This window comes from Taeniopygia guttata, chromosome 3 (genome assembly GCF_048771995.1).
Source record: "Taeniopygia guttata chromosome 3, bTaeGut7.mat, whole genome shotgun sequence".
Taxonomy (NCBI): domain Eukaryota; kingdom Metazoa; phylum Chordata; class Aves; order Passeriformes; family Estrildidae; genus Taeniopygia; species Taeniopygia guttata.
The window spans coordinates 33,923,727-33,947,380 of NC_133027.1; the positions used below are offsets into that span (position 1 = coordinate 33,923,727).

General features: G+C 36.6%; 1 protein-coding gene across 2 annotated transcripts in view; it reads right to left on the bottom strand.

The window, feature by feature from the left end:
* PHIP (PHIP subunit of CUL4-Ring ligase complex) overlaps positions 1 to 23,654 on the bottom strand; it is a 105,891-nt gene that overhangs the window by 74,983 nt on the left and 7,254 nt on the right. For both annotated transcript variants that reach the window (XM_030267489.4, XM_030267488.4), the window contains exons 5-9: positions 19,832 to 19,982; positions 19,620 to 19,718; positions 8,991 to 9,151; positions 3,702 to 3,923; positions 3,030 to 3,130 (exon numbers count right to left, since the gene is read on the bottom strand). In XM_030267489.4, coding sequence (XP_030123349.4) covers positions 3,030 to 3,130; positions 3,702 to 3,923; positions 8,991 to 9,151; positions 19,620 to 19,718; positions 19,832 to 19,982 — 734 coding nt within the window. The remainder of the gene's footprint in view (positions 1 to 3,029; positions 3,131 to 3,701; positions 3,924 to 8,990; positions 9,152 to 19,619; positions 19,719 to 19,831; positions 19,983 to 23,654) is intronic.

Consider the following 23,654-nt stretch of genomic DNA (forward strand, 5'->3'; position numbering starts at 1 on the left):
AATGTCTCTTTCATCCTATGACACTAAATCTATTGTGATGTGTCCTTTTGCAGTTTATCAAAACAGAGCTGTCACTAATATCTCCAGACTGGGCCATATGTCTGACCCAAACACAGAACATTCCTCAATTAACAGGCTATTGAAAAATAGGAGACTAACATGGGAAGCCCCTAATTTCAGACATATTATTAATTAAAAAATATTAACTGCAGCAGAGTTGTTGGCAAAGCTGAGTTACAAGATTTTTGCAATCTGAAAATAAAACAAAATAAACATGCAAAGCTAAGAAAAAACCACAGAAAATACAGCTCAGCGTAGTTAAGAAAAAACCTGATAATTTTTCATTTGAGAGTACACTGAACACAGTACCAACTCTGCCTTTCCCGTACCCCATTAAAAAGTTCAGCAAAGTACTAGTGGCACTGACAATCATCTTGAAATGACAATCAACCACATGATCATTAGGAGGCTGCCCCTCACCAGAGCACCAGATGATTCAAGTAGTGTTGAATACAAAAAGCAGGTGCTGGATATATTAATTTTTTTTTCTTTAAAGTAGCTAAAATTTCAAGACTTTACCACCCATCCCCATTTGAAGCATTGGATAATTTAGCAACACACTTTCATCACGGATAGCAATTGCATTCTTGCAGAGCAAGCTGCAGTCAAGCTCAGGAGGAACACGAATTCAAGTTCTGCCTTAAGCATATTACAATATCTTTCACCTGAACTACTCAGAACTCTTAAGTCTTGCTTGAAAGCTCCAATTACTCCTTCCCAGGGTGGGAGTTGTACTAGAACCAAGATACAGGGCAGCAAGTTCAGAGGCTGAACAACCATGGTAAGCTGTCCTGGCCAGCTTTCCTCCTCTTCAGAAATACTGAACAGAAACAAGCCTGTATTTTTTACTACACAGATAAATGGAAAGACAAACTTCCCACCTTACCAGCAATACTCTCTTCCAGATGGCCTACACATCACATTTTTTTAATGTAACTTCAAAAGAGGCCTTATGACAAAAATTAACAGGCATCTTTCTTTCCCTTGATGCTCTTATATTGCTAGTACTTGTTTTCCCCCAGCATATAATGGAACAGGTGTAGAGGGAACCTACCACACTTCTGCAGTTCTGGAAGGAGAACCACATCCAAGTGTGTAAGAAGTGCAATCACCTCATTGAAAACTGTTATGACAATATACACCCATTGCTGAGCTTCACTGGCCATGCAATGCAGCCTTCTTATGGAAAATTACACTAGATTGCAAGTTTACCAGTAAAAATTGTTTTGGTTTACTGGAATAATCATGATAAGCACAGTTAGAAAAGTTTACAGCTTAGCACATTGAGTAAAACTTCCCCTAAATAACTGTTTCCCTAAACTAGTAGTATAGTGTTCAATTCAGGAAATTAAGACTTGTCTGTGTGTCCAACTGTTTTTATATCACAAATGGCATACAGTTGTACTCCAGACCCAAAAGACATACCTGTTTCTTATTTAGACATTTTTATCAAGTTTTAGTTTGGATTAAAAAGCATCAATTACTTGAAATACATTACAGCTCTACTAAGCTTAAACAAAGGCCTAAAGAAGAAAAAGCACAGTGATGCCTTTAAATATCTTCATATAATGCATAATACCCTGTGGCAAGGAGTTCTGTAACTCAGTTGCATGTTTTGAAAAGAAGCACCTTTCAGTTTGAAAATTGATCCTTTCATTTGATACCTTCTAGAACCATAATGACCAACAAGCAATTCCTCATAATATTCCCTCTTCAACATACTCATGATTGCACATTACTCATCTTCATGTATTCCTTTTTTTCCAGACTGAAGTAATACAGCTTAATGACTTCCTCTCTCTTTTCAAACCCAACATAAAAAGTATTTCCAAAACAGAAGGTAAGAGCAGTAGAAAAATTCCAGTCTCAAAATTTAATCTGCACTCTGTTGTTAAGCAACAAGAGTCACTGGCATGACTTAGGTTACCAAACCACTTCCTTGCTGTGCTGCACAAGACATCTCAACTGATCTGTTTTCACCATGCCCCTGTCTAATCACATCTGTTGAAATGACTTCTACATGAAAGCATTCCTCAAATATCTTCTATTTTTTTAATATTTATTGAGCACATTAATAACAATTTTTATTCTACAATTATATATCACCATGGGGGAATCCCCTACCATAATCAGTAACAATTTTCTCCCTCTCTAAGTTTCATGTCAAGACAAATCTCATAACTCCACAATTCATTCAAACTTCCATAATTTTAAAATATTTATGTCCCAGTTTATATATTATAATCTACCAAACTCTCAAGGATTCACTATTTTCTAATGACAGAATTAGTTTCAAAAGTCAATACCACAGACTAAAACTTTAGTTAGGAAAAGGAGAAGAAAAGAAAGAAAAAAGAAAGATAAAAGGAAAAAACATGTGGGCTCAAAAGGTTTACCAATCTGAGAGATTAAAATTTCATCTTGTCAACAAGAGCTCAGACTTAGGAAGCCTTGAGGAAAATAATGTGGTGGCAACTCCTTTCCTTTACATAAAAATAAGCATGTAAGCTATCTTCTTCTGTCCTCAGTAAAAAAGGTCGTCTTAATTTGATTACAGCATGCACTAGGCAACAGAGGAGTAAGAACCTGAGACACAGCTTCATTTACAGTACCAAAAGAGACAAAACATGCAGGGAACATCAAAATAGTTAAGGCCCAAACAACTAGAAAAGTACCTATGCAAGTAATGGAGTGCCAACTTTGACATTGTATTAAACGAAATACCTCAACAGTAGACTCATTTTCTAAATTAACAGATACACATTATCACTGCAAAAAATGTTGTATTATCAACTTAGTTTTTAAGAGATAAGCAAGCAGCCTATAGCTACATCAGAAATAGATCATACTCAACAATCACATACTGAAATAGTCAATGACAAGCTTGGTTTAGTCAAATTTTTCTCCATATTTATACATCATTCTTAATTACATAAACAGAAGTAGTAATAAATAAAATAGCAACTAACTTTATTTTAAGGGTGCCAGCATCCCACAGCCAAAAGCATATAGTTCCATCTGCCCCGGTTGAAGATAAGTATCTCTTTGAGCCACTGCATAGTGGAGAGAACTGGGAAAAGGAGGAAGAAAAAAAGAAAAGTCTTCCTGTTAATGTGTTCCAGATGTGCTAAGGAGTTCTACAATTCATCTCAAAAAAAAAAAGAAAAAAAAAAAAGTCAAGCATCAAACCATACTTAAGGGAAACTGATTGGAATGAACACCAAATTAACAAAATGTTGCCCTGTCACTCCCTCCAGAACAACCCTTCAGGGTTACTTGCCAAAGCACTCTAGGTTCCTCCTCCCTCCCCACCACCCAAGTTGCACAATAGCATGTAACTCTAAACAAAAACAAACTAAAGTACTCCCAGTGACTGCAGTTTTTACTCAATGCACCTGTGCTCAGAATCACAGCCTGCAAAGGAATGGTACTTCAAAACAGAACTGCCCACATGTGTCATGCAAGTTTTTTGAACAAGGATTATGTCTGGGATTCTTCAAAGGTTGGGCATTTTGACAGTAAACGTGTTTCTTCCAATGCACACCATGAAAATTCCTTCTCACTTCAGGGTTACTTGCCAGGCATGCATTTTCACTACACTGAACGTTCTCATGACTCATTTTTGCAAAGTAAAAACCTACCTGCAATGATGTTATAGATGCACTGTGGCCCTGCAGGACTGCTAAGGGTGCGCAAGTTCGAAGGCACCAAACTCGGATCATTTTATCACAGCTTCCAGCAGCTATCATGGTGTTTTCATAGTTTACTGCCATATCAGATATTTCAGCTGCATGCCCTCTCAGGGTAGCCAGCAACCTTCCATCATCAGTTGCCCAGATTTTTACAAGACAATCATCTGACCCCTAGAAGTAAGGTAGAAATAACTTCAACCACACCATTGGCTGTTTTGATGCTAGAGTTAGCACAGTGAGGTGAAAAATAAAACTAGTGACATGCAGATACTCCAACCCATGCTTTTAACAGTTTTCCACACTGCATTTAAAACACAAGTTGACATTGATTCTCAACAGTATATACAAATCATGATGCATTTATAATACTAATCACAAATCCTACAGCAAGCTGGTTTATGCTTCAGTAAGATATTTTTCCAAAAATCCAGCACAAACTGAAGAAGCTATTGAAATACATTAAAATAAAGCTTTACATTGAAAGTGAAAGTGAATTATAAACTGGTACAGTCTATCATTTATACCAACATATGTTCCTTATCTTCTTAGTTTCATCATTATCATACTTACCACAAGAAGTTCGGTAAAGAGCATGGATGAACAGCTATTCTATTATTAGGTCAAACTACTACAAACCTGCTTTAATATTCACGTTCACATAAACATTGAAATGACCATTCTTTCTCAACAAACTCAAGAGGCTTCATCTCCATATTCATATTTAACTCAAGTTTTGCTGGTCTACCCACACAATTCTAACAGTTACTTGCCTGTATACAACAAATTCCCAGCTCTAACAAAAATTCAGAACTCATTCCTTCATTTTTTATTGCATTTCTGTGCCTTCCTGAAAGTCTGAGCATCTGCACTGCAACACTGCACCACACACTGGCAGACAATGTTTATTGTAAACATTTAATTAAATTACTTAGGTTCAGAAGCAATAGAAAGTTGGGTTTTAACATTCAGAGCACTGATCTGCTATTGGACACACACAAGTGCTACAACAAGTTACAATGTGACACCACCCTTATAAAATTTCATCAGTTTTTCCTATTCCATCTACTTCAGTGCTTCTGCATATCTGTCTCTGTAATCTAGCAATTACATTTTAAAAAACAGCAGAAGGCATGCCAATGCTATCATCTACCTTTTATAAAATAGAACCAGGTCTCCTAGGCAAAAGATATAGTTACAGAACCTTGTTCATAATTATATTTTTAGCCTCTTGGGTGAGAAGAGCAATGATACAGCCTATACTATTTCTACCTATGCATAAAACTTCCATGTTGAGATTCTGTGGAACACATTTGCCTCTTTTAACTGCTAGACTGCCACGGTGCCAGACCAGGGAACACAACCAGAGTCTGAGTTACAGCAATGAGCAGAGGACAGAATCACAGAATTGTTGAGGTGAGTCGATACTTTCATCTAGTCCAAACTCCCTGCTCAAGTAGGGTCAGCTAGAACATGATGCTGTATCCACCACTCAGGTTTTGTTATCTTCTGGGCATCTACTGAAGGCACCGTCTTGTTCTGTCACCCAGGTCCTTAAGTGAAGCCTGAGAGAGTACTGGTCTCAGTACCAAACCCTGTGGTACAGCACTAGTGACTGGCCTCCAGCTGGACTCCGTGCTGTAATCACAACCCTTCAAACCTGAAAATGCCCTAAACTGACAATCTCATAGTCCACACATCTAACCTGTACATCATCAGTTTGTCAGGAAGGATGTTACAATGATCTGAAAGATAATATCTGCTCATGCAGTTCTGTTATCATTATATGAGACTAGAATACAAAGAAGCTTGCATATTCTCAAAATTCAGTCACCACCAAAAAACCCAAGAAGCTGAGACAGTAGGGTATGTGTGCTTGCTAGTGTGTAATACTGCAAATAAGAGCCCCACCGCTCAAGAAAGACCTGAAAGCAGGAGAAGGGAATGGCAAACCCAGAACTACCAAACACTAGAAAAAGCAGAAATCAGTCACAAAGATGTAAAATGGTCAGCAAGGAAAAAAAAAATAGTTGTAGCACCTAACACCACCTGGAGGGTACCCAGAGGTCTTTTTAGTAACAGCAAACCAAGGAAAGAAGATCAGCATAAAACCACCCTGCTCCCTGCCAGCTGGCTATAGTGTCACTATAGAGGCACGTGTTGTACATCTCTACTGCAGAGAAAAAATACTGTCAGCCAAGTCTCAACAATGAAAATGGAGGGGGTGGGGGGAATAATGCAGGGGGAAAGGAAAACAAAAGAGAAAAAAAATAAGGTAAAATTGTAAATTCTGTAGCACCTTGGCAACACATCAATATTAGAGTTCAAAACTCATGTCTTGCTATCTCATCTGAATGGGACAATCTACAACTCTTAAAATACTGTTGCAATACTACTAGCAAGGGCATTTGGCTTAGACCACAGCTCATGTTTCCAAGGTTATATCCACAACTGTTACAAATTATATACCTATTAAAAAGAATCTGTCAAAAGTGAATCCTAAAACAACTTCAGCGCTGAGACAGAATTGATGACTGCATTACCAATGTATGGAGTAAAACTGGTTCATTTTCCTACCATTACACACACTTGTGGGATGAAGTGAAACTGCCAAGCAACACACAAATTAATCTTGGGTTGGAAATCTTACACAGAGTATTACACAATGCTGTTTTATTATTCCCTAGAAAGAATAATCTCAGCAGAGACAGGAAAATAAAGGTAGGGAGAAAAGGAGGTTTTTGCAGTCAGAAATTTAAGTACTGCAGGAACTAGAGAAGACAGTATTTGTTTCTATTACCCTGCATGGGTTTTGCAAGTCACGCTTTTCAGTAGATCCAGAATACAAAGTTTCTACAGGCTGCAGAGGGGCAGTTCTTCACCACAGTCTTCCCCACAGGTTGCTGGGAATCTCTATTCCATCACCTGAAACACCTCCTCCTCTTCCTTTTTCACGCATGATACAGTCTGCAGGGCTGTTTCTCTCACGTATTTCACTCCTTTCTCCCAACTGCAGCCATCCCAGGATTTTTCTCCTCCTTCTTAAACACATTATCCCAGTGGCACTACCACCATCACTGATGGGCTGAGCCTGAACCAGCAGTGAGTCCATTCTTGGAGCCAGCTGGCATTGGCTCTGCTGGACATGGAGGAAGCTTCCAGCAACATCTCACAGAAGCCACCCCAACACCACAGCCTTGTTATGTGAACACAATAAAGACCAACTAAGTTAGTAAAGAAAAATGTATACTGTCCCATTTCCACTGTCTTCAGGCAAAATAGAAGTAACGTTAATCTTTCTAGCAAGGACAACATCTCCCAGGTGACTATGACTCAAAAATGTGCTGAGAACACCTTTTCCTTTGAATTTGAAACACAACATGAACAAAGCTTGAATTTAGAAGCTTTTAATCCGTCAGATGTCAGGTGGAACAGGAAACAATTATGATGAAGTTTCCAGAACCAATTACAAATCTAAAACAACTCCTCTAACTAACATCACACTGAAGGTTATGGAGTAAAAATATAAGGCAAGAACAATTCCCTACTGATGCATGCAAATTTACATACCGCACTAGAGACTTTAGTGGTTGCAGTGGTCTAGGTTGAAAAGAACTGGCACCATTCCATTATACAGATGCAATTACAACACAACAGTTCATGACTGTTGATCCACTGACTATATGAGGCCAGCTAGAGCAACTTGGATTTTACTGAATTGTGGAATACAACCTTTTGCCAACAACCACTTCAACATCTACACAAAGAACATTGGATTTACCTAAAAGTGCAGAGACAAGAAGTTCAGTCCTAGGCCCTCCAAAATGAAAATTCAGCAACCACAATTAATATTTATGGCCACTTTATTTAACACCTGAAGTAATCATGATCTAAGCTGGGAATTTTCTTTTAAGTAATTAAAACATAACACTAGTCAGCAAAGGAATGCCAGCAAAACTCTGGGGTTGTGGAAACATACTGTCTCTCTCCATCTTCCAATTTATTTCATGTTGTTCTACTTCTCTCTTTGAAAAAAACGGCTGTCACAGTCAAGAATTCTCTCATAAAATCTTTAATGCATTCTGCCATGTCATGTACAGAATAAGCCCACAATACAGAGCCCATTTCCCAGCAAGTAAATCACGTATAAACCACAGGCCATAAGATTTTAATGCCTTTGATTTAGCTTGCTGACAAAAACAAAATAAATATGAAAACGAGTCTCTTCTATGCCTGAGGTGAACAAATAAATAGGCCTGCTCAGAACACTGCAAGGTGTCCCATTCCTTCAACCATATATTTCCCCATGGGACAAAGCAAGATATATGTGGCCAAAAGGGAGAATATTTACATATTTACAACTGCCTTGAAAGAATTTTAGAAGTTAGGACTGCAAGGCAAAATAGGAAACCTGAACTGTACTTCTATCACCATTGTTCAAGCTATCTGACATGAGGTTAAAAGGACACAATCAAGCTCCTGAATCCACACAGGTATCAATTACATCCAGTGTTTGTAGGAAGGCAATAAATGCAGCCAAAGCATCCTGGACTGGTATGAGGTGCGTATATGAAATCTTTTGTCTCTACTGAAACCGACTACTTACCAAAAAATCTAAATAGTACACTGACACCTGTGTGGTTTTTAAAATCCCATCCCTTCAGAAACCTGCAATTTCAGTACTGATTTCAGACATCTGTCTAGTATCTATGACTTAACAACAACAAAAAAAAAGTAAATAGTTAAAAATACTAAGAACACTAGTATTTAAAAAAAAAGTTCCTAGGATCTCATAAAGACAATTTGTTGTGAATCAACATTTGTTACAACACACCATGTGATTGTTCTCGCTCTGACTTTCTAATCTAATTCTGTGGTGGCAGTTCCTTGTTTTGCTTATATTTTTGCTAGAGAAAACAAAGCCAGAAGAAAGAACCTATACAGGTAAATCCTTTCCACTGAAAATGAACATTTTTTTTAATGAACTACACAGATCAGCACCCACCATCACATCTCTAGTGTTCAGATACATATGCCAAACCTATTTTTGTGTGTAAACCAGCATGGCTATTAAAAAGCAAATATGAGAGGAACAGCAGTAAAGGACTTATTCTGCTTTTCATTCATAATCAGTGTGTCTATCCTATATTCAGGTTTTGGAAACAATTAGATGACATATTATATGTGCTTAAAAATGAAAAAATAAATAATGAAGTACAAAAATAAAAATTTTGTACTCACAGTAAATATTCGCCTCCCAGTCCGATCAAAAGTTACACAGTATACAGAAGATAAGTGTCCTAAAATTCGTTTGTGCATCTTCATATGTTGATAGACTGCAGTTGGAACAAGGCGTTCAAGTCTGTATTTTCCATTTAGTTTTCTTGAAAACAGGGTATCCACTACCAAATAGGTAAAGAAAGAAGAGACACATTTATATTGCATTCATAACCTAAAATGCTTGACAAGGACAGAACATTTATTTTAACACTGGACCACCCGCACATATGAACAGCTTACTATAATAATTCTCATTTTGCCCTAGTTAGAGAAAAATACATACAAAAGTAGCCTATGATACAGACATGGAAAAAATATTGAACTGCAAGGCATAGTACAGAGATGCAACATAACTTCCAACTTTAAGTGCCCAAATTCAGGAGCACTGAGGCAGCTTCCTTGAAGGAATAATCTACCTCAAATATAAAAGGTGTAAAAGCTCCCACATAGCTTTTAACTGAAGGTCAGCACACATTCAAATCTTCTCCAAGGCAACCTGCTTCTTGTGGTCTGCTCAAACATCTACCCATCACTTGTAAGACCATTCATTTTTTTAAGAATCCTGTTACCCACTATAGCTAAACAAGCACACACACACAAAACCACCAAACAAATATACAAACGGATTCACCAAAACTTACAGAAATCTCTGATTTTGACTAACAAAACTTTGTTTCAAAGAACTTGGTGATATTTTTCAAGTTTAAAAGTTAAAAAGTTCCAAGAGCAAGAATTCAGTTTAACAAAATGGAAATCTTCCATCAAGAATGTCAGCAAAGAAAATTAAGCTCACTGAAATTAATTTCAAACTGCTATTAATAGAATAACAACGCAATAAAGTATAATACTTCTCTGCATGGATACATTAGTATTCATGCAGACACATATTATCCATATAGAATCTATATAGTATCCATTAGACTAATGCATAAACGTTAGTCACACTCCATATCCTTATCAAACCAAAGAATGGCAATGGTGATACATTTTATAATCTACAGAAGGCTGGTAATATAACATTCACACACCAAATGGTGCTGGACGATTTAAAGAAATTTGAAAGGGACCACAGGCAGTCATCCAATCTAACCTCTCTGCTCAAGCAGTGTCATCCTAGAGCAGGTGGCACAGGACTGCACCTAGACAGTTCTTGAATGTCTCCAGTGATGGAGACTCCACAAACTCTCTGAGCAACCTGTTCCAGCGCATGGTCACCCATACAGGGAAGAAGTTTATCCTCATATTCAGGAGGAACTTTCTGTGCATCAGTTTCTGTGTGATCCCTCTTGCTCAGCAGCACTGAGAAAAGTCTGGCTTCTTTCTCTTGGCACCCTCCATTCTGATACGAACAGACGTTGATATGGTCACCTCTAAGTTGTTGCTTCTCAAGGATGAGCAGGCCCAGCTCTCTCTCTCATATTTATGTCAGAGACACTCCAGTCCCTTAATCATCCTCATAGCCCTCCACTGGACCCACTCCAAGACTTCCATGTCTCTCTTATGCTGAGGAGCCCAGAACTGGACACAGCACTCCAGACTGACCTCATCACGGTTGAGTAGATCACTTCCCTTGACCTGCTGGAAATGGTCTTCCTAAGGCACCCCTGGATACTACTGGCCTTTTTGGCCACAAGGGCACTGCTGGCTCATGGACAACTTGCTCCCTAGTATCAACTACAAAAGAGCTATAAACCCCTCACACCACTCAGGTTTGGCCCAGACCAATGTAACAGTGGTTCATAAACCAGCACAGGTCAAACTACATCAGATAAGCCAATTTTTACAGTGGGATTGTAGCAAATTTGTAAGAACCACAAGCATGTGTTATAGCCAAGTGCCGAGTCCATTAGCCTCAGGCCCTAATTCAAGGAATTTTTCATAGTTCAAGAAGCTCTGTGAAGAAGTGGAATTATTAGCTGTAGAGCAAATTACTTTTAGTCGAGAAGCAATTGCTATCTTAAGGATCTACTATATCTTCACCCTTCCCTCATACCAGAAAAAGATGCAGTTGCATTTGCTTTATGACAAACTTTTCCCTTGCCAGCAGTCTACTGCAGAACAGCAGGAAATCAAGATTAGTTCAGGCACAAGATAAATCTAGTTTTGGTATCTCACAAATCATCCTACATTTAAAACACAAAACCCTCAACAAAAAAAAAAAAAAACCAACCAAACAAAAAAACCACACACACACAAAAAAAAAAAGAAACCAAACAAGTACACACACACAAACAGAATAAAGGTCGGTGTCCCAACAACAATAATCCCAACCTACAAACAAATTACCTTTTGTCTACTTATAATGTAAGATGGATATGATTTATCTCAATGCCTTCAAATGAAACAATAGCTCACAAAAACTGAAAAAACCAACTAAAAGTTTAATTTGCAGAGATGTGTCAATGAAACAAAACTGCAGGGAGACATTAGGATAAAACAACAAATTACTTTACATAAGAATGCAATTTTTAATACACACCTGAATTTATAAAAAACTGAAGTACTTGAGATCGACTTCAAGCTTGAGAGGGTTTATGGAAGAGAGTTGTTTGGTTTTGGCGGATTTTTGGTCACACTGGAGAAGATAATTTTAGCAGAACACAAGCCAGTATTTCTAAGAATGGTCTCACTGATGCCAATCACCAATGGGCAACTTACTACTAGTTCACATATCCCTGGGAATCTCAACAGGTGAAATACCCTTTGTTCAGTATCAACCTACCACAGGATACAAAAGGGAACACTGACAATGGAAACAATACTGGAATCCATCTTTCTCTTTAGCCTTAATCAAAACTTAAAACGTATTTAAAAAAATGGTTAAAAATAAAACTAAGTGAATTAGAAAGCAAGTTGGCATGAAAAAAACCCTCCACAGTATTATGAACTTACATTCTCTGGGAAGAATTTTTTTTACCAAGTTCATGCAATTAGCTCAGGGGAGGGGAAGAATCAACTTCCCACAGGTTTAAACACTACCCATAAGCACATAACTTTTAAGACTTCCCAAACTGGGGGGTATCTTCTGGTTATTTAAAATGGAATGCTCACATCTACCACTGTTTTTCAATATCCCTTTCATTTAACGACCGTTCTATTTACTCTTATCAATTTTGCCAAGTGCCAAGAATCTATCCTGATTTCTCTGACAAATTCCCATTATTTATTCCAAACACCTGCAATCTTTGCTAGCACATTAGCTTTTTTCTCCCCTCCAAACGACAGGTAAAAATCAAAAATACCTGTGTGAAAAATTCCTGCATTCAAACAATAAAATTGATTTTTCTTGTCCAAGCCAAGATGAGAAAGGTTACCCACTGTTCATAATAATGCCTTTGTACAAATTATAGGCCCTTGGTTTTATAACAATTGTTACATCAACACTTGTGAAGCCTCTATGCTATTTAGCTAGATTTTAATGCATTTGGAAAACAATGAATATAGAACTCTCTGTGACAGCAAGTCTAATCTCTCTCGTTTTAGCCATACTAGCACTTTTCTGTCTTTGCTTGCCCTCACACAAATGAGTGAGTATGAACAAAGCTGTTAATCACAGGAAGAATGACAAGGTATAAGTAGTTAAATGGTTGCAGTGGGAGCCACAAACTACATAAGGGAGTGAAGGAAGATTACACTTTATCCCAGGATGCATTAGAGAATGCTGGTTGGGCCTTACAGTGTCAACCAACTAAAAGGGAAGGGTTGTAAAGAAGAAAACAACAGAATAGAGACTGCATGCTCCTTGGCTGGAAGGGCACTGTGAAATGGACAATGCATTGAAAAAACTATCCAATGCCTGGCTGACCAAGGAAATTAACACTACTTTAGTTTTTACATTCCCATCTTCTACTATACATAAGGTCCTGTTTTAAAAATAAATAAATAAAATAGAAAACAGATTAAAAAACCAGATGTTACTAAATGGTTGTTGCACAACACAGCATGATAAACTACCACTTCCTCCCAAATAATATTCTGGTTTCAAAATCAGAACCCTTCATACTTAATAATCAGTGAAAGCCAGTGTCTGAGAAAGCTGTGAATTTGTTGACATTTTGAATTTTTTTCACAAATTCTATCATTTTAAGTTGCTAACAATTGTTTATTAACTGGTTCCAAATGAAATTAAGTGGCTTCTAGTTTTTAGCAACTGGGCTTATATTTATACAATATGATCAGCCTCAAAAGACTGAAATGGTCTACTACCACCCAGCCACTGAATGGCTGAGGTGGGAAGGAACCTATAGAGAGGTCATCTATTCCAAGCCCCCTGCTCAAGCAGCGTCAGCTAGAGCAGGTTGCTCAGTGCTGCATCCAGTCCAGTTTTGAGTCTCCAAGGATGGAGACTTAACAATCTCTTTGAGCAACTTGTGCCACAGATCTTATCACCCTCAAAGATGTTTTCTTATGTTTAAATTGAAGTTCCTCTATTTCAATTTTGGTTCATGACCTCTGTCATGTCAGGATGCACCAATGAGAAGAGTCTGGCTCCATCTTCATCACATGCTCCAATTCAAGTATTTATAACCATTGATACTACCACCACCATCCTGCCCATGCCACATGTTCTCTGTTCAAGACTAAACAAGTCCAGGTCTCTTGGCTCCTCCTCATATAACAGATACATCAATTTCTTAATCACCTTTCTGGTCCTTTGAGAGACCAGTTAACAGCTATGCTTACCAGTTAACAGACTCTCCATGTAGGTCTTTTCCTGAGGAGCTGGATCCAGCACTCCAGGTGTGACCTTATTTGCACGGAGTAGAGGGGGAAGAACACCCACAATGTAATGGCAATGCACTGCCTCCAGCAACCCAGGATGCTGCCTGGGTTTTGTGTGCAAGGTCACATTGTGTCTGACACAGTCAGCACCAGGACAGCCAGGTAGTTTTCTCCACAGCTGCATTCCAGCTGTTAACCACCAGTATCCACTGGTACATGAAGTTATTCCTCCCCAGGGACAGGACCTTTGCTCTTCTCTTTGTGAAACTTCATTAGATTCTTGTTGACCCATTTCTCCACCCTCAAGGTCCTCCTCAATCATTCACTACTCCTGGATTTCAGTTGTTTGACAAACTTTTTTTCCATCTGACTGGCTCTTGTGCCAGTACTGGAATTCACTCTGCTGATCACAGCCCTTTGACCCCAGCAGTTCTGTCACATCTTTTCAGTTTGTCATTGAGAATGTTATGGAAGCCTGTTCAGGAAGCCGGATAAATAACATTCATTATTGTCCCCTAATCTCCAAGCCCCTCATCTCCTTTAAAAGGCTATTGGGCTAGTCAGGTATGATTTCCCCTTCACAGATCAATTCCAACAACTCTTAACCATGTACCTGTCTTTTCCTACCTCGACCTCCAGAAATATTTGCCCAAGGACTGAGATGAGGATGACTCACCTTTAGTTTTATAAAGTCTCCTCCTCATCCTACTTCAGGTCCCCTGCCCCATTCAGCACCAGGATTACTGTTCCTCCTACTCCTGACAGACCTGAAAAACTCTTCCTGTGTTGATTCATATCCCTCAACAGATTTATTGCCAGAAGAACTCCAACTTCTGTTACTGCAAAATCACAGAATGGTTGAAGTTGGAAAGGACCTCTAAAAATCATCCAGTTAACCCTCCTTTGAAAGAAGGGAAAAAGATTGCTCAGAATCTTTAATCTCTAGAATTTAAAAAACCAAGTGGGGTAGAGAAAAAACCTCCCATTCTTGACCTAAAGGCTCTAAATGTAAGAATTTAAATTCCTTTTTTTCAGTAATCTAAAATGCAACTTTGTTTTTTAAAATATTGCTTCTGCTGTTACAATTCACTGCTGCCAACAACCTTAATCTCAAAACCACACATCTCAAAGCATCAAAACCACCTTATTTCTTTGGCTTCCTGTGGAACAATGTAAAAATCAAACAAAGCTGATGGAAGTGAAGTGGTGGGAGTTTTCAGTGGAACTTACAAAAGAGTATAGATTTTCTCCCACTCAAAAGGCATGCAACAGGCACCAAATTAATGCCTCCAAAGTTTCAAAACTTCTCTAACTCATTCGCATCCCAAACAGAACAGGCAGCTCAAAGGAAAAGAGAAGTCTGTTAAAAGGATGATAAATTTGGGTGTCTGAAAAATATGGAAGTATTAGCCCTCTTTTTTTTTTTTTTTTTTTAACTTGGCTTTCTTTCTACATTTAAATTTTACCAAAATGATCCATTCTATATTCTTGTTTACATGGTCTTATCCCTGAATATGGAACATGCCTTAAAGATGGGGGATAGTAATCAGCCTTACCACTAGCCTTTGATAAATCAAATTTAATTTTGTGCCACATACAGGTTACATTTTTCAAATGCATACACAATCTTTCATTGTCTTCCTTTCTGGAGTTGTATTTAACTAATGGAAGTTCTGTTCTGAAAACCAGAATCCAACTTCATTCCCCTTCCAGACACACAAAAATAGAACCAGATTCAGAAGAATCCTGGAAGGATACCCGAAGGATATAATTCACTTACAAACTTACCCTTATTGAATCAAGTTTCATTAACTTAAGAGGCTAGACAGGCCTCTAATGAATACCACAGAATTCAGAGCTGTTAAAAATAATAGTAGAGACTGCTAGAGAACTCCTTTCACTCTCCAAGACAGTAAGATTGAATGTATCAAGCATTCAGTTTGGTGCTGTTGAAGGGTTTTTTTCTCCCTTCTTCAAAGACTTTCAAGAAAAAAACAAAAACAAAAACCAGCTAGAGCTGACTTTTAACTTCCTACCATTCCTCTGTTCAGCTTTTGAACTCTATACAGTATTCCAAGTCTCCTGATTTACACATGACTGTCAACCAAGTAAAATTATTAAGCTTGCTATGTTATCAAGTCAAAACTTGTCTCTGGTCAAATCATGAAGGTAAAAGAATATCAACTCCTAACTGGAGTAAAAATGCAAAAATTCTATATACATCTCAAGCTTCACATACAATATTCATTTGCTTGATGAAAGCAACTGCGAACTCTTCCTAATTCAGAGTGGTAAGAGGTGAGATATTTCAAGAGGCAGAAAGCAAAAACAAATGAAAGCTACACAATCTTCCAAACTTCCCTGACTTCAGTAAGACTCCACTTGCTTTCACTATATAATTCCATTGGTACTTTACTCAAAGTTCCATGACTTCAACCACTTATTTATTCTTGCAGACTACCAAGTCATTTATTTTAGTATAATTCACTCTAGACTTGACTAAACATGTATAACAAAATGTTACTTTTACACAGATCTTTTAATAGAAATGCAGTCTTTTCCTTTATTTTCTTCCTATAGTTATCAGAATAATAGAGTTGCACAAAGTACTGGGAAGCTAGTTTTTAGGCCTAAAATATTTACTGTATTTCTAAAAATAGACATTTACACTGCTTTCAGAATCTGGCATTCTCTTTACAGCCAAAACACCAGTACCACTTAATAAACATACTAGAAAAAGTGTAAAACACTTCAGAACTTTTCTTGAGATTGATTACTCTGCAAAACTGTGAAATACTGGTTTTGGAAGACAGATATTTTTGCTGGTCAGGAAAAAAAAAATCTTCTTTGTCTGGGGCAAACAGCCAGTCTCATCCAGATCCTCACACCCTAGTGGTCAGCTTTTTCAAGAGTTCTGAGCTCAAAGCTCTCAAAGGTTTATGTTTAGTTTCATTCATTTTTCAGCAGCTCCCAAATATTACTGAAAAAGAGCTCTTTTTCTACATCCACAAAAATGAGACCTTTAACAAAACAAATTCACATATGACTTAGCTGCTTTTGCTCTAATTTATTAAGCACTTCAGCAGCTTTTTTATAAGCTATATTGCACAAGTGAGCCCAACTGGACAAGACTATTCCATATTCAAGTTTTACTTTTCAACGTGTTCTATCGATACTCTATAGTTTTCAGGGGAAATATGTATTTGTGCAGATCTATTTTAATTGGTGTAAGCCAGCTACCTACAAGGCAGGTGGCATAACATACACAAAAATAATTCTAAATAATACTCCATCAGCATCATACCTGCATTAATTCATCAGGCTATAAAATAAATTAACGTCTTTGTACATTCACAGAAATTTAAGTTAAGTTTTCCTAGCCAACACAGAGGAATTTCAGTGTCTTTGTTCCTGTTCCTCAAACATTAGTAGGATATCTACCTGAAATACATACAGCCTGAAGAATAATAGGTTCTAACTTTTCTTTTTTGACATAAACTGTAGTCTTCCCAGGGGAAAAATGGAAGTTATTTAAGGAAACACAAAAAAAAATTCTAATTCAATTTATAAAATAAGTGTTATTCAAGTTCCTTATCTCATTGAGAGATCAGAGTAGATAGAATAAGATACATCAAAAGTAAATGCTTTAGCATACAGCTCTGAACCAAATATCCCAAAAATCCAAATACATTTCACAGTTGAAAATATTCAGTTACCAGCACTTATATGAATATTTGGAAAAGGAAATTACTGGTTATGAAAAAAGTGGTATTTGAAATAACTGTAATTTTGCAAACATTCAGTGCTCTGCAAAAGGCTCAATAAAAATAACATTTATTTAGAAAGCCTGACTTGTTCTTCTCTAAAAAGAGTCTGAAAGTTATTTTTCTTAACATTTTATTTCACTACCACAGCAGCCTTACAGCTTTCTTTGAACTTAAGCTACCATGGATCTCATACACTGATCTTTTTCCCTTTAAAAAGTATGCACCAGCTACCATACACTGTAAGCTACAGTACAACATAAAACAGTCCTCAATCATTCTGATTCCTCCAAAATGTTTTAAAATTTCTTCACACGAAAAGCTAAGCAACCACTAAAGAAATCAGCTATTAAAAACCTCAGTCCTACAGTCACCTTGCAAAAAATAGCCCAAGATTTTCCAAGATTATTATCATCCAGCCATTGCACAACCACTCAAGAAGGGATTTTTCTAACCAGCAACAAGCATTTTCTCCTACACACCTAGAGCACAACACAGAAAATGCCATCTAAGTGAATACAAAACTAGTGGCTCTAAACAAAACCACATTGAGTGATGCAGGTGCTACATTAGGGTTCAAGTGAAACACTTCTGATCAATACACATACCAGCTGAGGAGTTCTTAAAGCTCAGCTCTAAACAGCAAGCAAAACCACATTATCATCCTACAGTCCAAGCATCTATAGAAATACCATGGAAAGCATGTAACTTGTGCTTTAAAATGGAAATGTTACTAGGACACTAAACATTCTGCAATCTACCAAGTCAAAATTGACTGTGCTGAACCTGAGAGTTTAACTATAGCATGGTTCTGCTTCAGCTGTTGGGAGAGAACTGCAATTCTCTGGATTAAGTGTAATGGTGTGTATTTTGAGATTTGATTTTGAGTTCCTTCAACTGAAGAAAAAATACAAACGGCCCAAATTAACCTCTCTTGATTTTACATTTCATACATATTTAAATTCATTAAAAACTCAGTGGCTACCAAAAGCCTCCAAAAGGAGTTTAGAGATTGAAGAATTGCCATGGCAAGTTACCACATTTAAAAAACTCTCTGTTCCTAATAGTGTCTGCCTACATATTTATATTGTGATACTGTATATAGCATTTGTAAATATATTATTTCACATACTTTGTTATATATTAGTTTCCCAATGTATCTGCAAGTCTTCTCTTTTTTTTTTGCCAAGACAGAAACCTGTCTTTGCAGCAGCAGCTGCATCTGATCCAGAGCCAATCAACTGGATAGTCTCTGCCCGATCTCATCTAACACTGCACATCTATCTGCAACTACCATTTTAGTAAAAAAACCCAGTCTTTTTCTGGTGTAATCCACACAGACAATTTGGTCTTAATCATTCTCCCTTCAGTGGACATCAATAGGAAAAGATGAAAAGATGCCAGTGATTCTGCTCATTTTTCTATACATGAAGAAAGAGAAAGGGTGCTCCTTAAACAATCTTCTAAAATATCACATCTTGATCCTTCTAGCAACTAAACAAATGTGTATCTTTGTTCTTGAAACATGAAAGCTAACAAACATTTCAGTGACCATGTGAGAGCTTAAAAATAAAAACTGGAATACCTCTGACCTGCAGCTTTCAATTTTTCAACAGTACAGACAGCACATGCATCCTTCATGATACAGCACAGCAGAGAAAGCTAAAGGACAGCTACAAAATTAGTGAATGGACCAGAAAGCAAAAATAATAACTTCTACAAGACTCAAATTTTTCCAGAGGAAACCATTACCAGTCTACATTACTTACTTTTCCTAACAATGGGTGTAGGTCTTGCTGCCCTATAATACTAATTATTTATCTACTGGCAGCCTTATTATATCTTTAAGAAAGAGTTTTGTTTGTATGTAGTCATTGTTTAAATACATTTTATCCAATTTCATACTTCAAAGACAAAATTAGCTTCAGATAAAATTTTACAATAAATACAGAAACATTGCATCTTAATAAAAGTAGAAGTAAGGTATGTGACACTAACAAGGGCAAATATAAACAGAATTACTATTTATCTCTCACCATCATAATAATCAATCACCCTGAGAGTTAGGTATTAAAATGGCAGTCCCAGAATAAAATTGTCTTACCTATACTAGGTGGACTGCCATAATTTACAGGAGACTCTGGAGGCCTTCCACAATGTAGTGCAGCAAGAGCAGATCCCTTCCATACAACATGTTTGCAACCTGTTTGTTAAAAATCACACCAAAAAATAAAGGCAAATGAGCTTTTTCATGCAGAACCATGGGAAAGGTATGAAATATCAAGAACTCTCAAAATTCTCATGAAATTTTCATACTTTTGTTTGTACGAAGCAAAGACTGTCTGCCAGCCCCTAATAATGTCTGCACTCCAGGGACACTTTGTGGAATTTCTTGCTCTAGAAGCGGTCCAAGTCGATGGCATATTTGAAGCAAGTGATCAGGTGCCAAGTGTCTGTAGTATTTCACCTATTATATCAAAGAGCAAACAGAACATTTGAGAAAGAGTACAATATTTTTGATGTATTACTGGTTTAATCTTTCCCCATCCCCCAGACTCCTACACAAATTCGTAACAAAATTATAGGATATTAAAGGAGAAAAAGAAATAATGACCTTTAAGTACAATAATTCATTCCAGCTGGTCCTAATTAATTCTTCTCTTCAACACATGCCACTTTCTACAGAGAACTGTTGGTATTTACTACTTTCTGACTTCAAGGCACAATTGGTCATACACTAATAAGCTCCCTTATAACCACAGTAAAAAAAAATGTAAAGCATATATTCAATATTATATTTAAGTAGTGGTCTTGTCAATTCAAGTTACTATAAGATAAAGATGAGACAAAGATTGTAAAGACAGGAACATTTACTTCTTTCAAAAATTACAAATACCAAATAAATAATATAGCTTTGTAAAAGAAAATGCAAAAACATTCTACCTCAATTTACCTAAGTTAAAACACCTTGAAACTTTACAACTGGCTTGATTTATTTTACATCTAAAGCTTTTAAACAAAAATGTTGTCTTAAGTAATACAAATTTTAAATTGGTATGTCTTCCCTATTGCATCTATAAACATGACAAGTTTTTTCAACAGATCATAATTATACAGTACAGAAACAAACACCTATTATCAGCAACATAATTTCTCACCACTTGATAATAAGCCACCTTTAATGACTGCCAGATAAAAACAGTTTATTCTTTTGAACTAACATAATTCTAGATCAGAGAACTGTCTTAAATAACAAGGGGGGGAAAATGCTTTTGAAATGTATGTGACAACACTAAAAAATCCTACTAACATAAGACTTTTGGTTAAGAAATAGCATTTTTAAAATGTAAAAGCTGTTGTCAATTGAGACTATAACAAAAACAAATTAATATCATAAATTAAGAGGGAGAATAGACTCAATTTTTCCAGTTATTGTATAGAATTTGGCATGTAGTTGTTTTGTGTTTCATATAGCCTGAAATACATCTTCACAGTTTTACTTCACAGAAGAGGGGAAAAAACAGCAAAATACTGAAGAAAAAGCTTGTGATGTTTTGTTATTCTGTAACTAGAGGAAGTCTTGACTGACACTTGGGCAGAATTATGCTTCTGTATTACACCCAGTTAACAGAATATACCTCATTCTTCATCAAATGTGCTCCTATCTTGCTGACACAACACAATATTTTAATGTACTCCAGCAGTTTGTTAACATAAAGAGTGCTGATGTCTGAAACTGAGGTTCTGGAAAAAGCTTGTTTACACCAGTAATTCCCACCACCATCACAATCTCCTAGTGAAGTAGGGAAAGTTTTCTCTCTCCTGTCTTGGTCTAACACTGGCCAGTAGCTCAGCCTTCTGCAGCCACTTGCTCATTCTCACTGCAGCGGAATGGTGGAGAAAATCAGATGGGTAAAAGAGGAAAAACTTGTGAGTTGAAATAAAAACAGTTGAATAAGTAAAGCAAAATCTGCGCAGCAAGTAAGACAAAGTAAGAATTCATTTACTACTCCCATCAGCAAGCAAATGTTTAGCTGCTTCCTGGAAAGAAGGGTTTTTCTTCTGTGGATTATATTACATTTGTAGAAAGCTTTGCAAACTCTGAATTTGGCTGCCTAAAAGTTAAATAACTTGTAAAATTCACACAAGTGAAAAAAGTTTTCTTCAAAAAAATATTAAAAATATATTTAAATAAATTTGCAGCTCTTTATAAAGATCAGTTAATTTTAAATTGCTAAATTCAATGCCATCAGCACACATAAGAGTGTGCTCTTCTGAATTATTTTAAGGCAAAATATAATTCAGGATTATTAAGACATGGAAAATTAATCGGAATAGCAAATCAACATGCGCTTTTCTGCTTAAAGGAGCGATCAGTTAAAATACATGCATGAGAGCTCTAAAATATCTAAATAGCCATAAGAAGTTATGAAGCTGTATACACTTTAGCCATCAACAGCCCTGATCCATTTCCTTAGCTTTTTTTCGTCTATCAAAAGGAGCACAAAAGCTTAACAAACGCTGCTCTCTGCTTAATTCCATCTGAAACCAGAATTTAAATCTGCAGAATCTGAATTCATCTCTCAAAGATTAATAACTAGTGAGTTCTTTTGTTTAACCATGAATAACACAACTAAATACACAATACAGTTGTCATTTTATCCTGCTCAAGACCCTACATTTTTACACATCCTAAGAAATGCACAAAATCTAAAGTAAATTAAATAGATCATCTTTGACAAATTCCAAAACTACAGCAAGCTGACATCTTGAGTCATATTTCTCATGATTTGTCATCAGCCATGTGCTCACTTTTTATTTTAGCAGAAATTAAGTAGGCTCAATTCCTCTTGCAGTTTTTAAAGCAAATGTTTTGATAAGAGGTATCTGTCTGTTTTGTTCCTGATCATCTGTATTAAAGATCTCAATATATACCTTACACCCACATTACAGCCTCTTCTCATTTAAGTCCATTCGTGTGAAAAGAGCTATTTATGACACATTATGCAGTAGTTGTGTGATGCTTCTTCACAGTATTTGTCTAAGTAATCATAGTTCACTACTAAGCAGCATTTGCAGTGGCTCATTAACAAACTGATTCAACAATACTTAGCGAACTGTAGGCTTTGCCAAAACAGAAGTGGCATTGCCCATTTAAACACTTGTCAGTTCCAGGAAGTTTATAGAGCTATTTCATGAACCATGCACAGTCAACATTCTGCTCTCATTTTCCTCCATAAAGCTAAAGTACACACAAGAAACTTAAATAAAAGGGTAGATTTCATTACTCTGTAAAATCAGACATGAAAACTTATTTTATTAAAGTCTTTATTTGGACTGATTTATTTTTTCCTTTTCTTCTTCTACAAACAAATAAAATGTGGAACTTCAATAAGTTATTAAAAACAGACTATTAATTTTCTCCAGGTAACATAATTTCTTCATTAAAAAAAAAAAAAAGTTTTATCTACTCCAACTGCCTGACTGACTACTTCAGGGCTGACCAAAATTCAAAGTACAGTGCTAGGAGCACTGTCCATATGTCTCAGCTAGCAACAGGCTTGGGGCTTTGACTGACTCTCTGGGAAGTCTATTCCAGTGCTAATTTGTATGTGTGAGTATTACGGTAGAAGTCACTAATTTTTAAAAAACTGTATCAGAAATTCACCCAATTTCTCCCTTTTAAAAAAGAAAAAATGAGAATTGCAGAAAAGATAACCACAACCTGGTAGCAACAAATCAAGACAGGACAAGATAAGTTTATTTAATACAATAAACTAAAATTATTCAGATTGTTCCATGGTGCAGCCTACCAGAACTGACAAACCACAAAAAGAACCTAGAATCAACAAAAATATACCTAGAACATAAAAAATCCACATCCAGAGTACTTTCAAGTCAGATTCCTGAGAAAAAACAAAATAAATAAATTTTTGTTTTAATAGTAACATTAGAAGCTTTGTCAGAAACAGGAAAGCTCAAGACAACACAGAATGAAATTTGAAATTAATAGAATGAAAGAATAAAATAAAATTCGGTTTGATAACAATCTCTGATTCCAGGAGAGAAAGGAAAGCAAAAGGAAAAAAATAACAGATGCATAAGTATTTAAAATTCATACAGCTCTAAATGAAAGTGA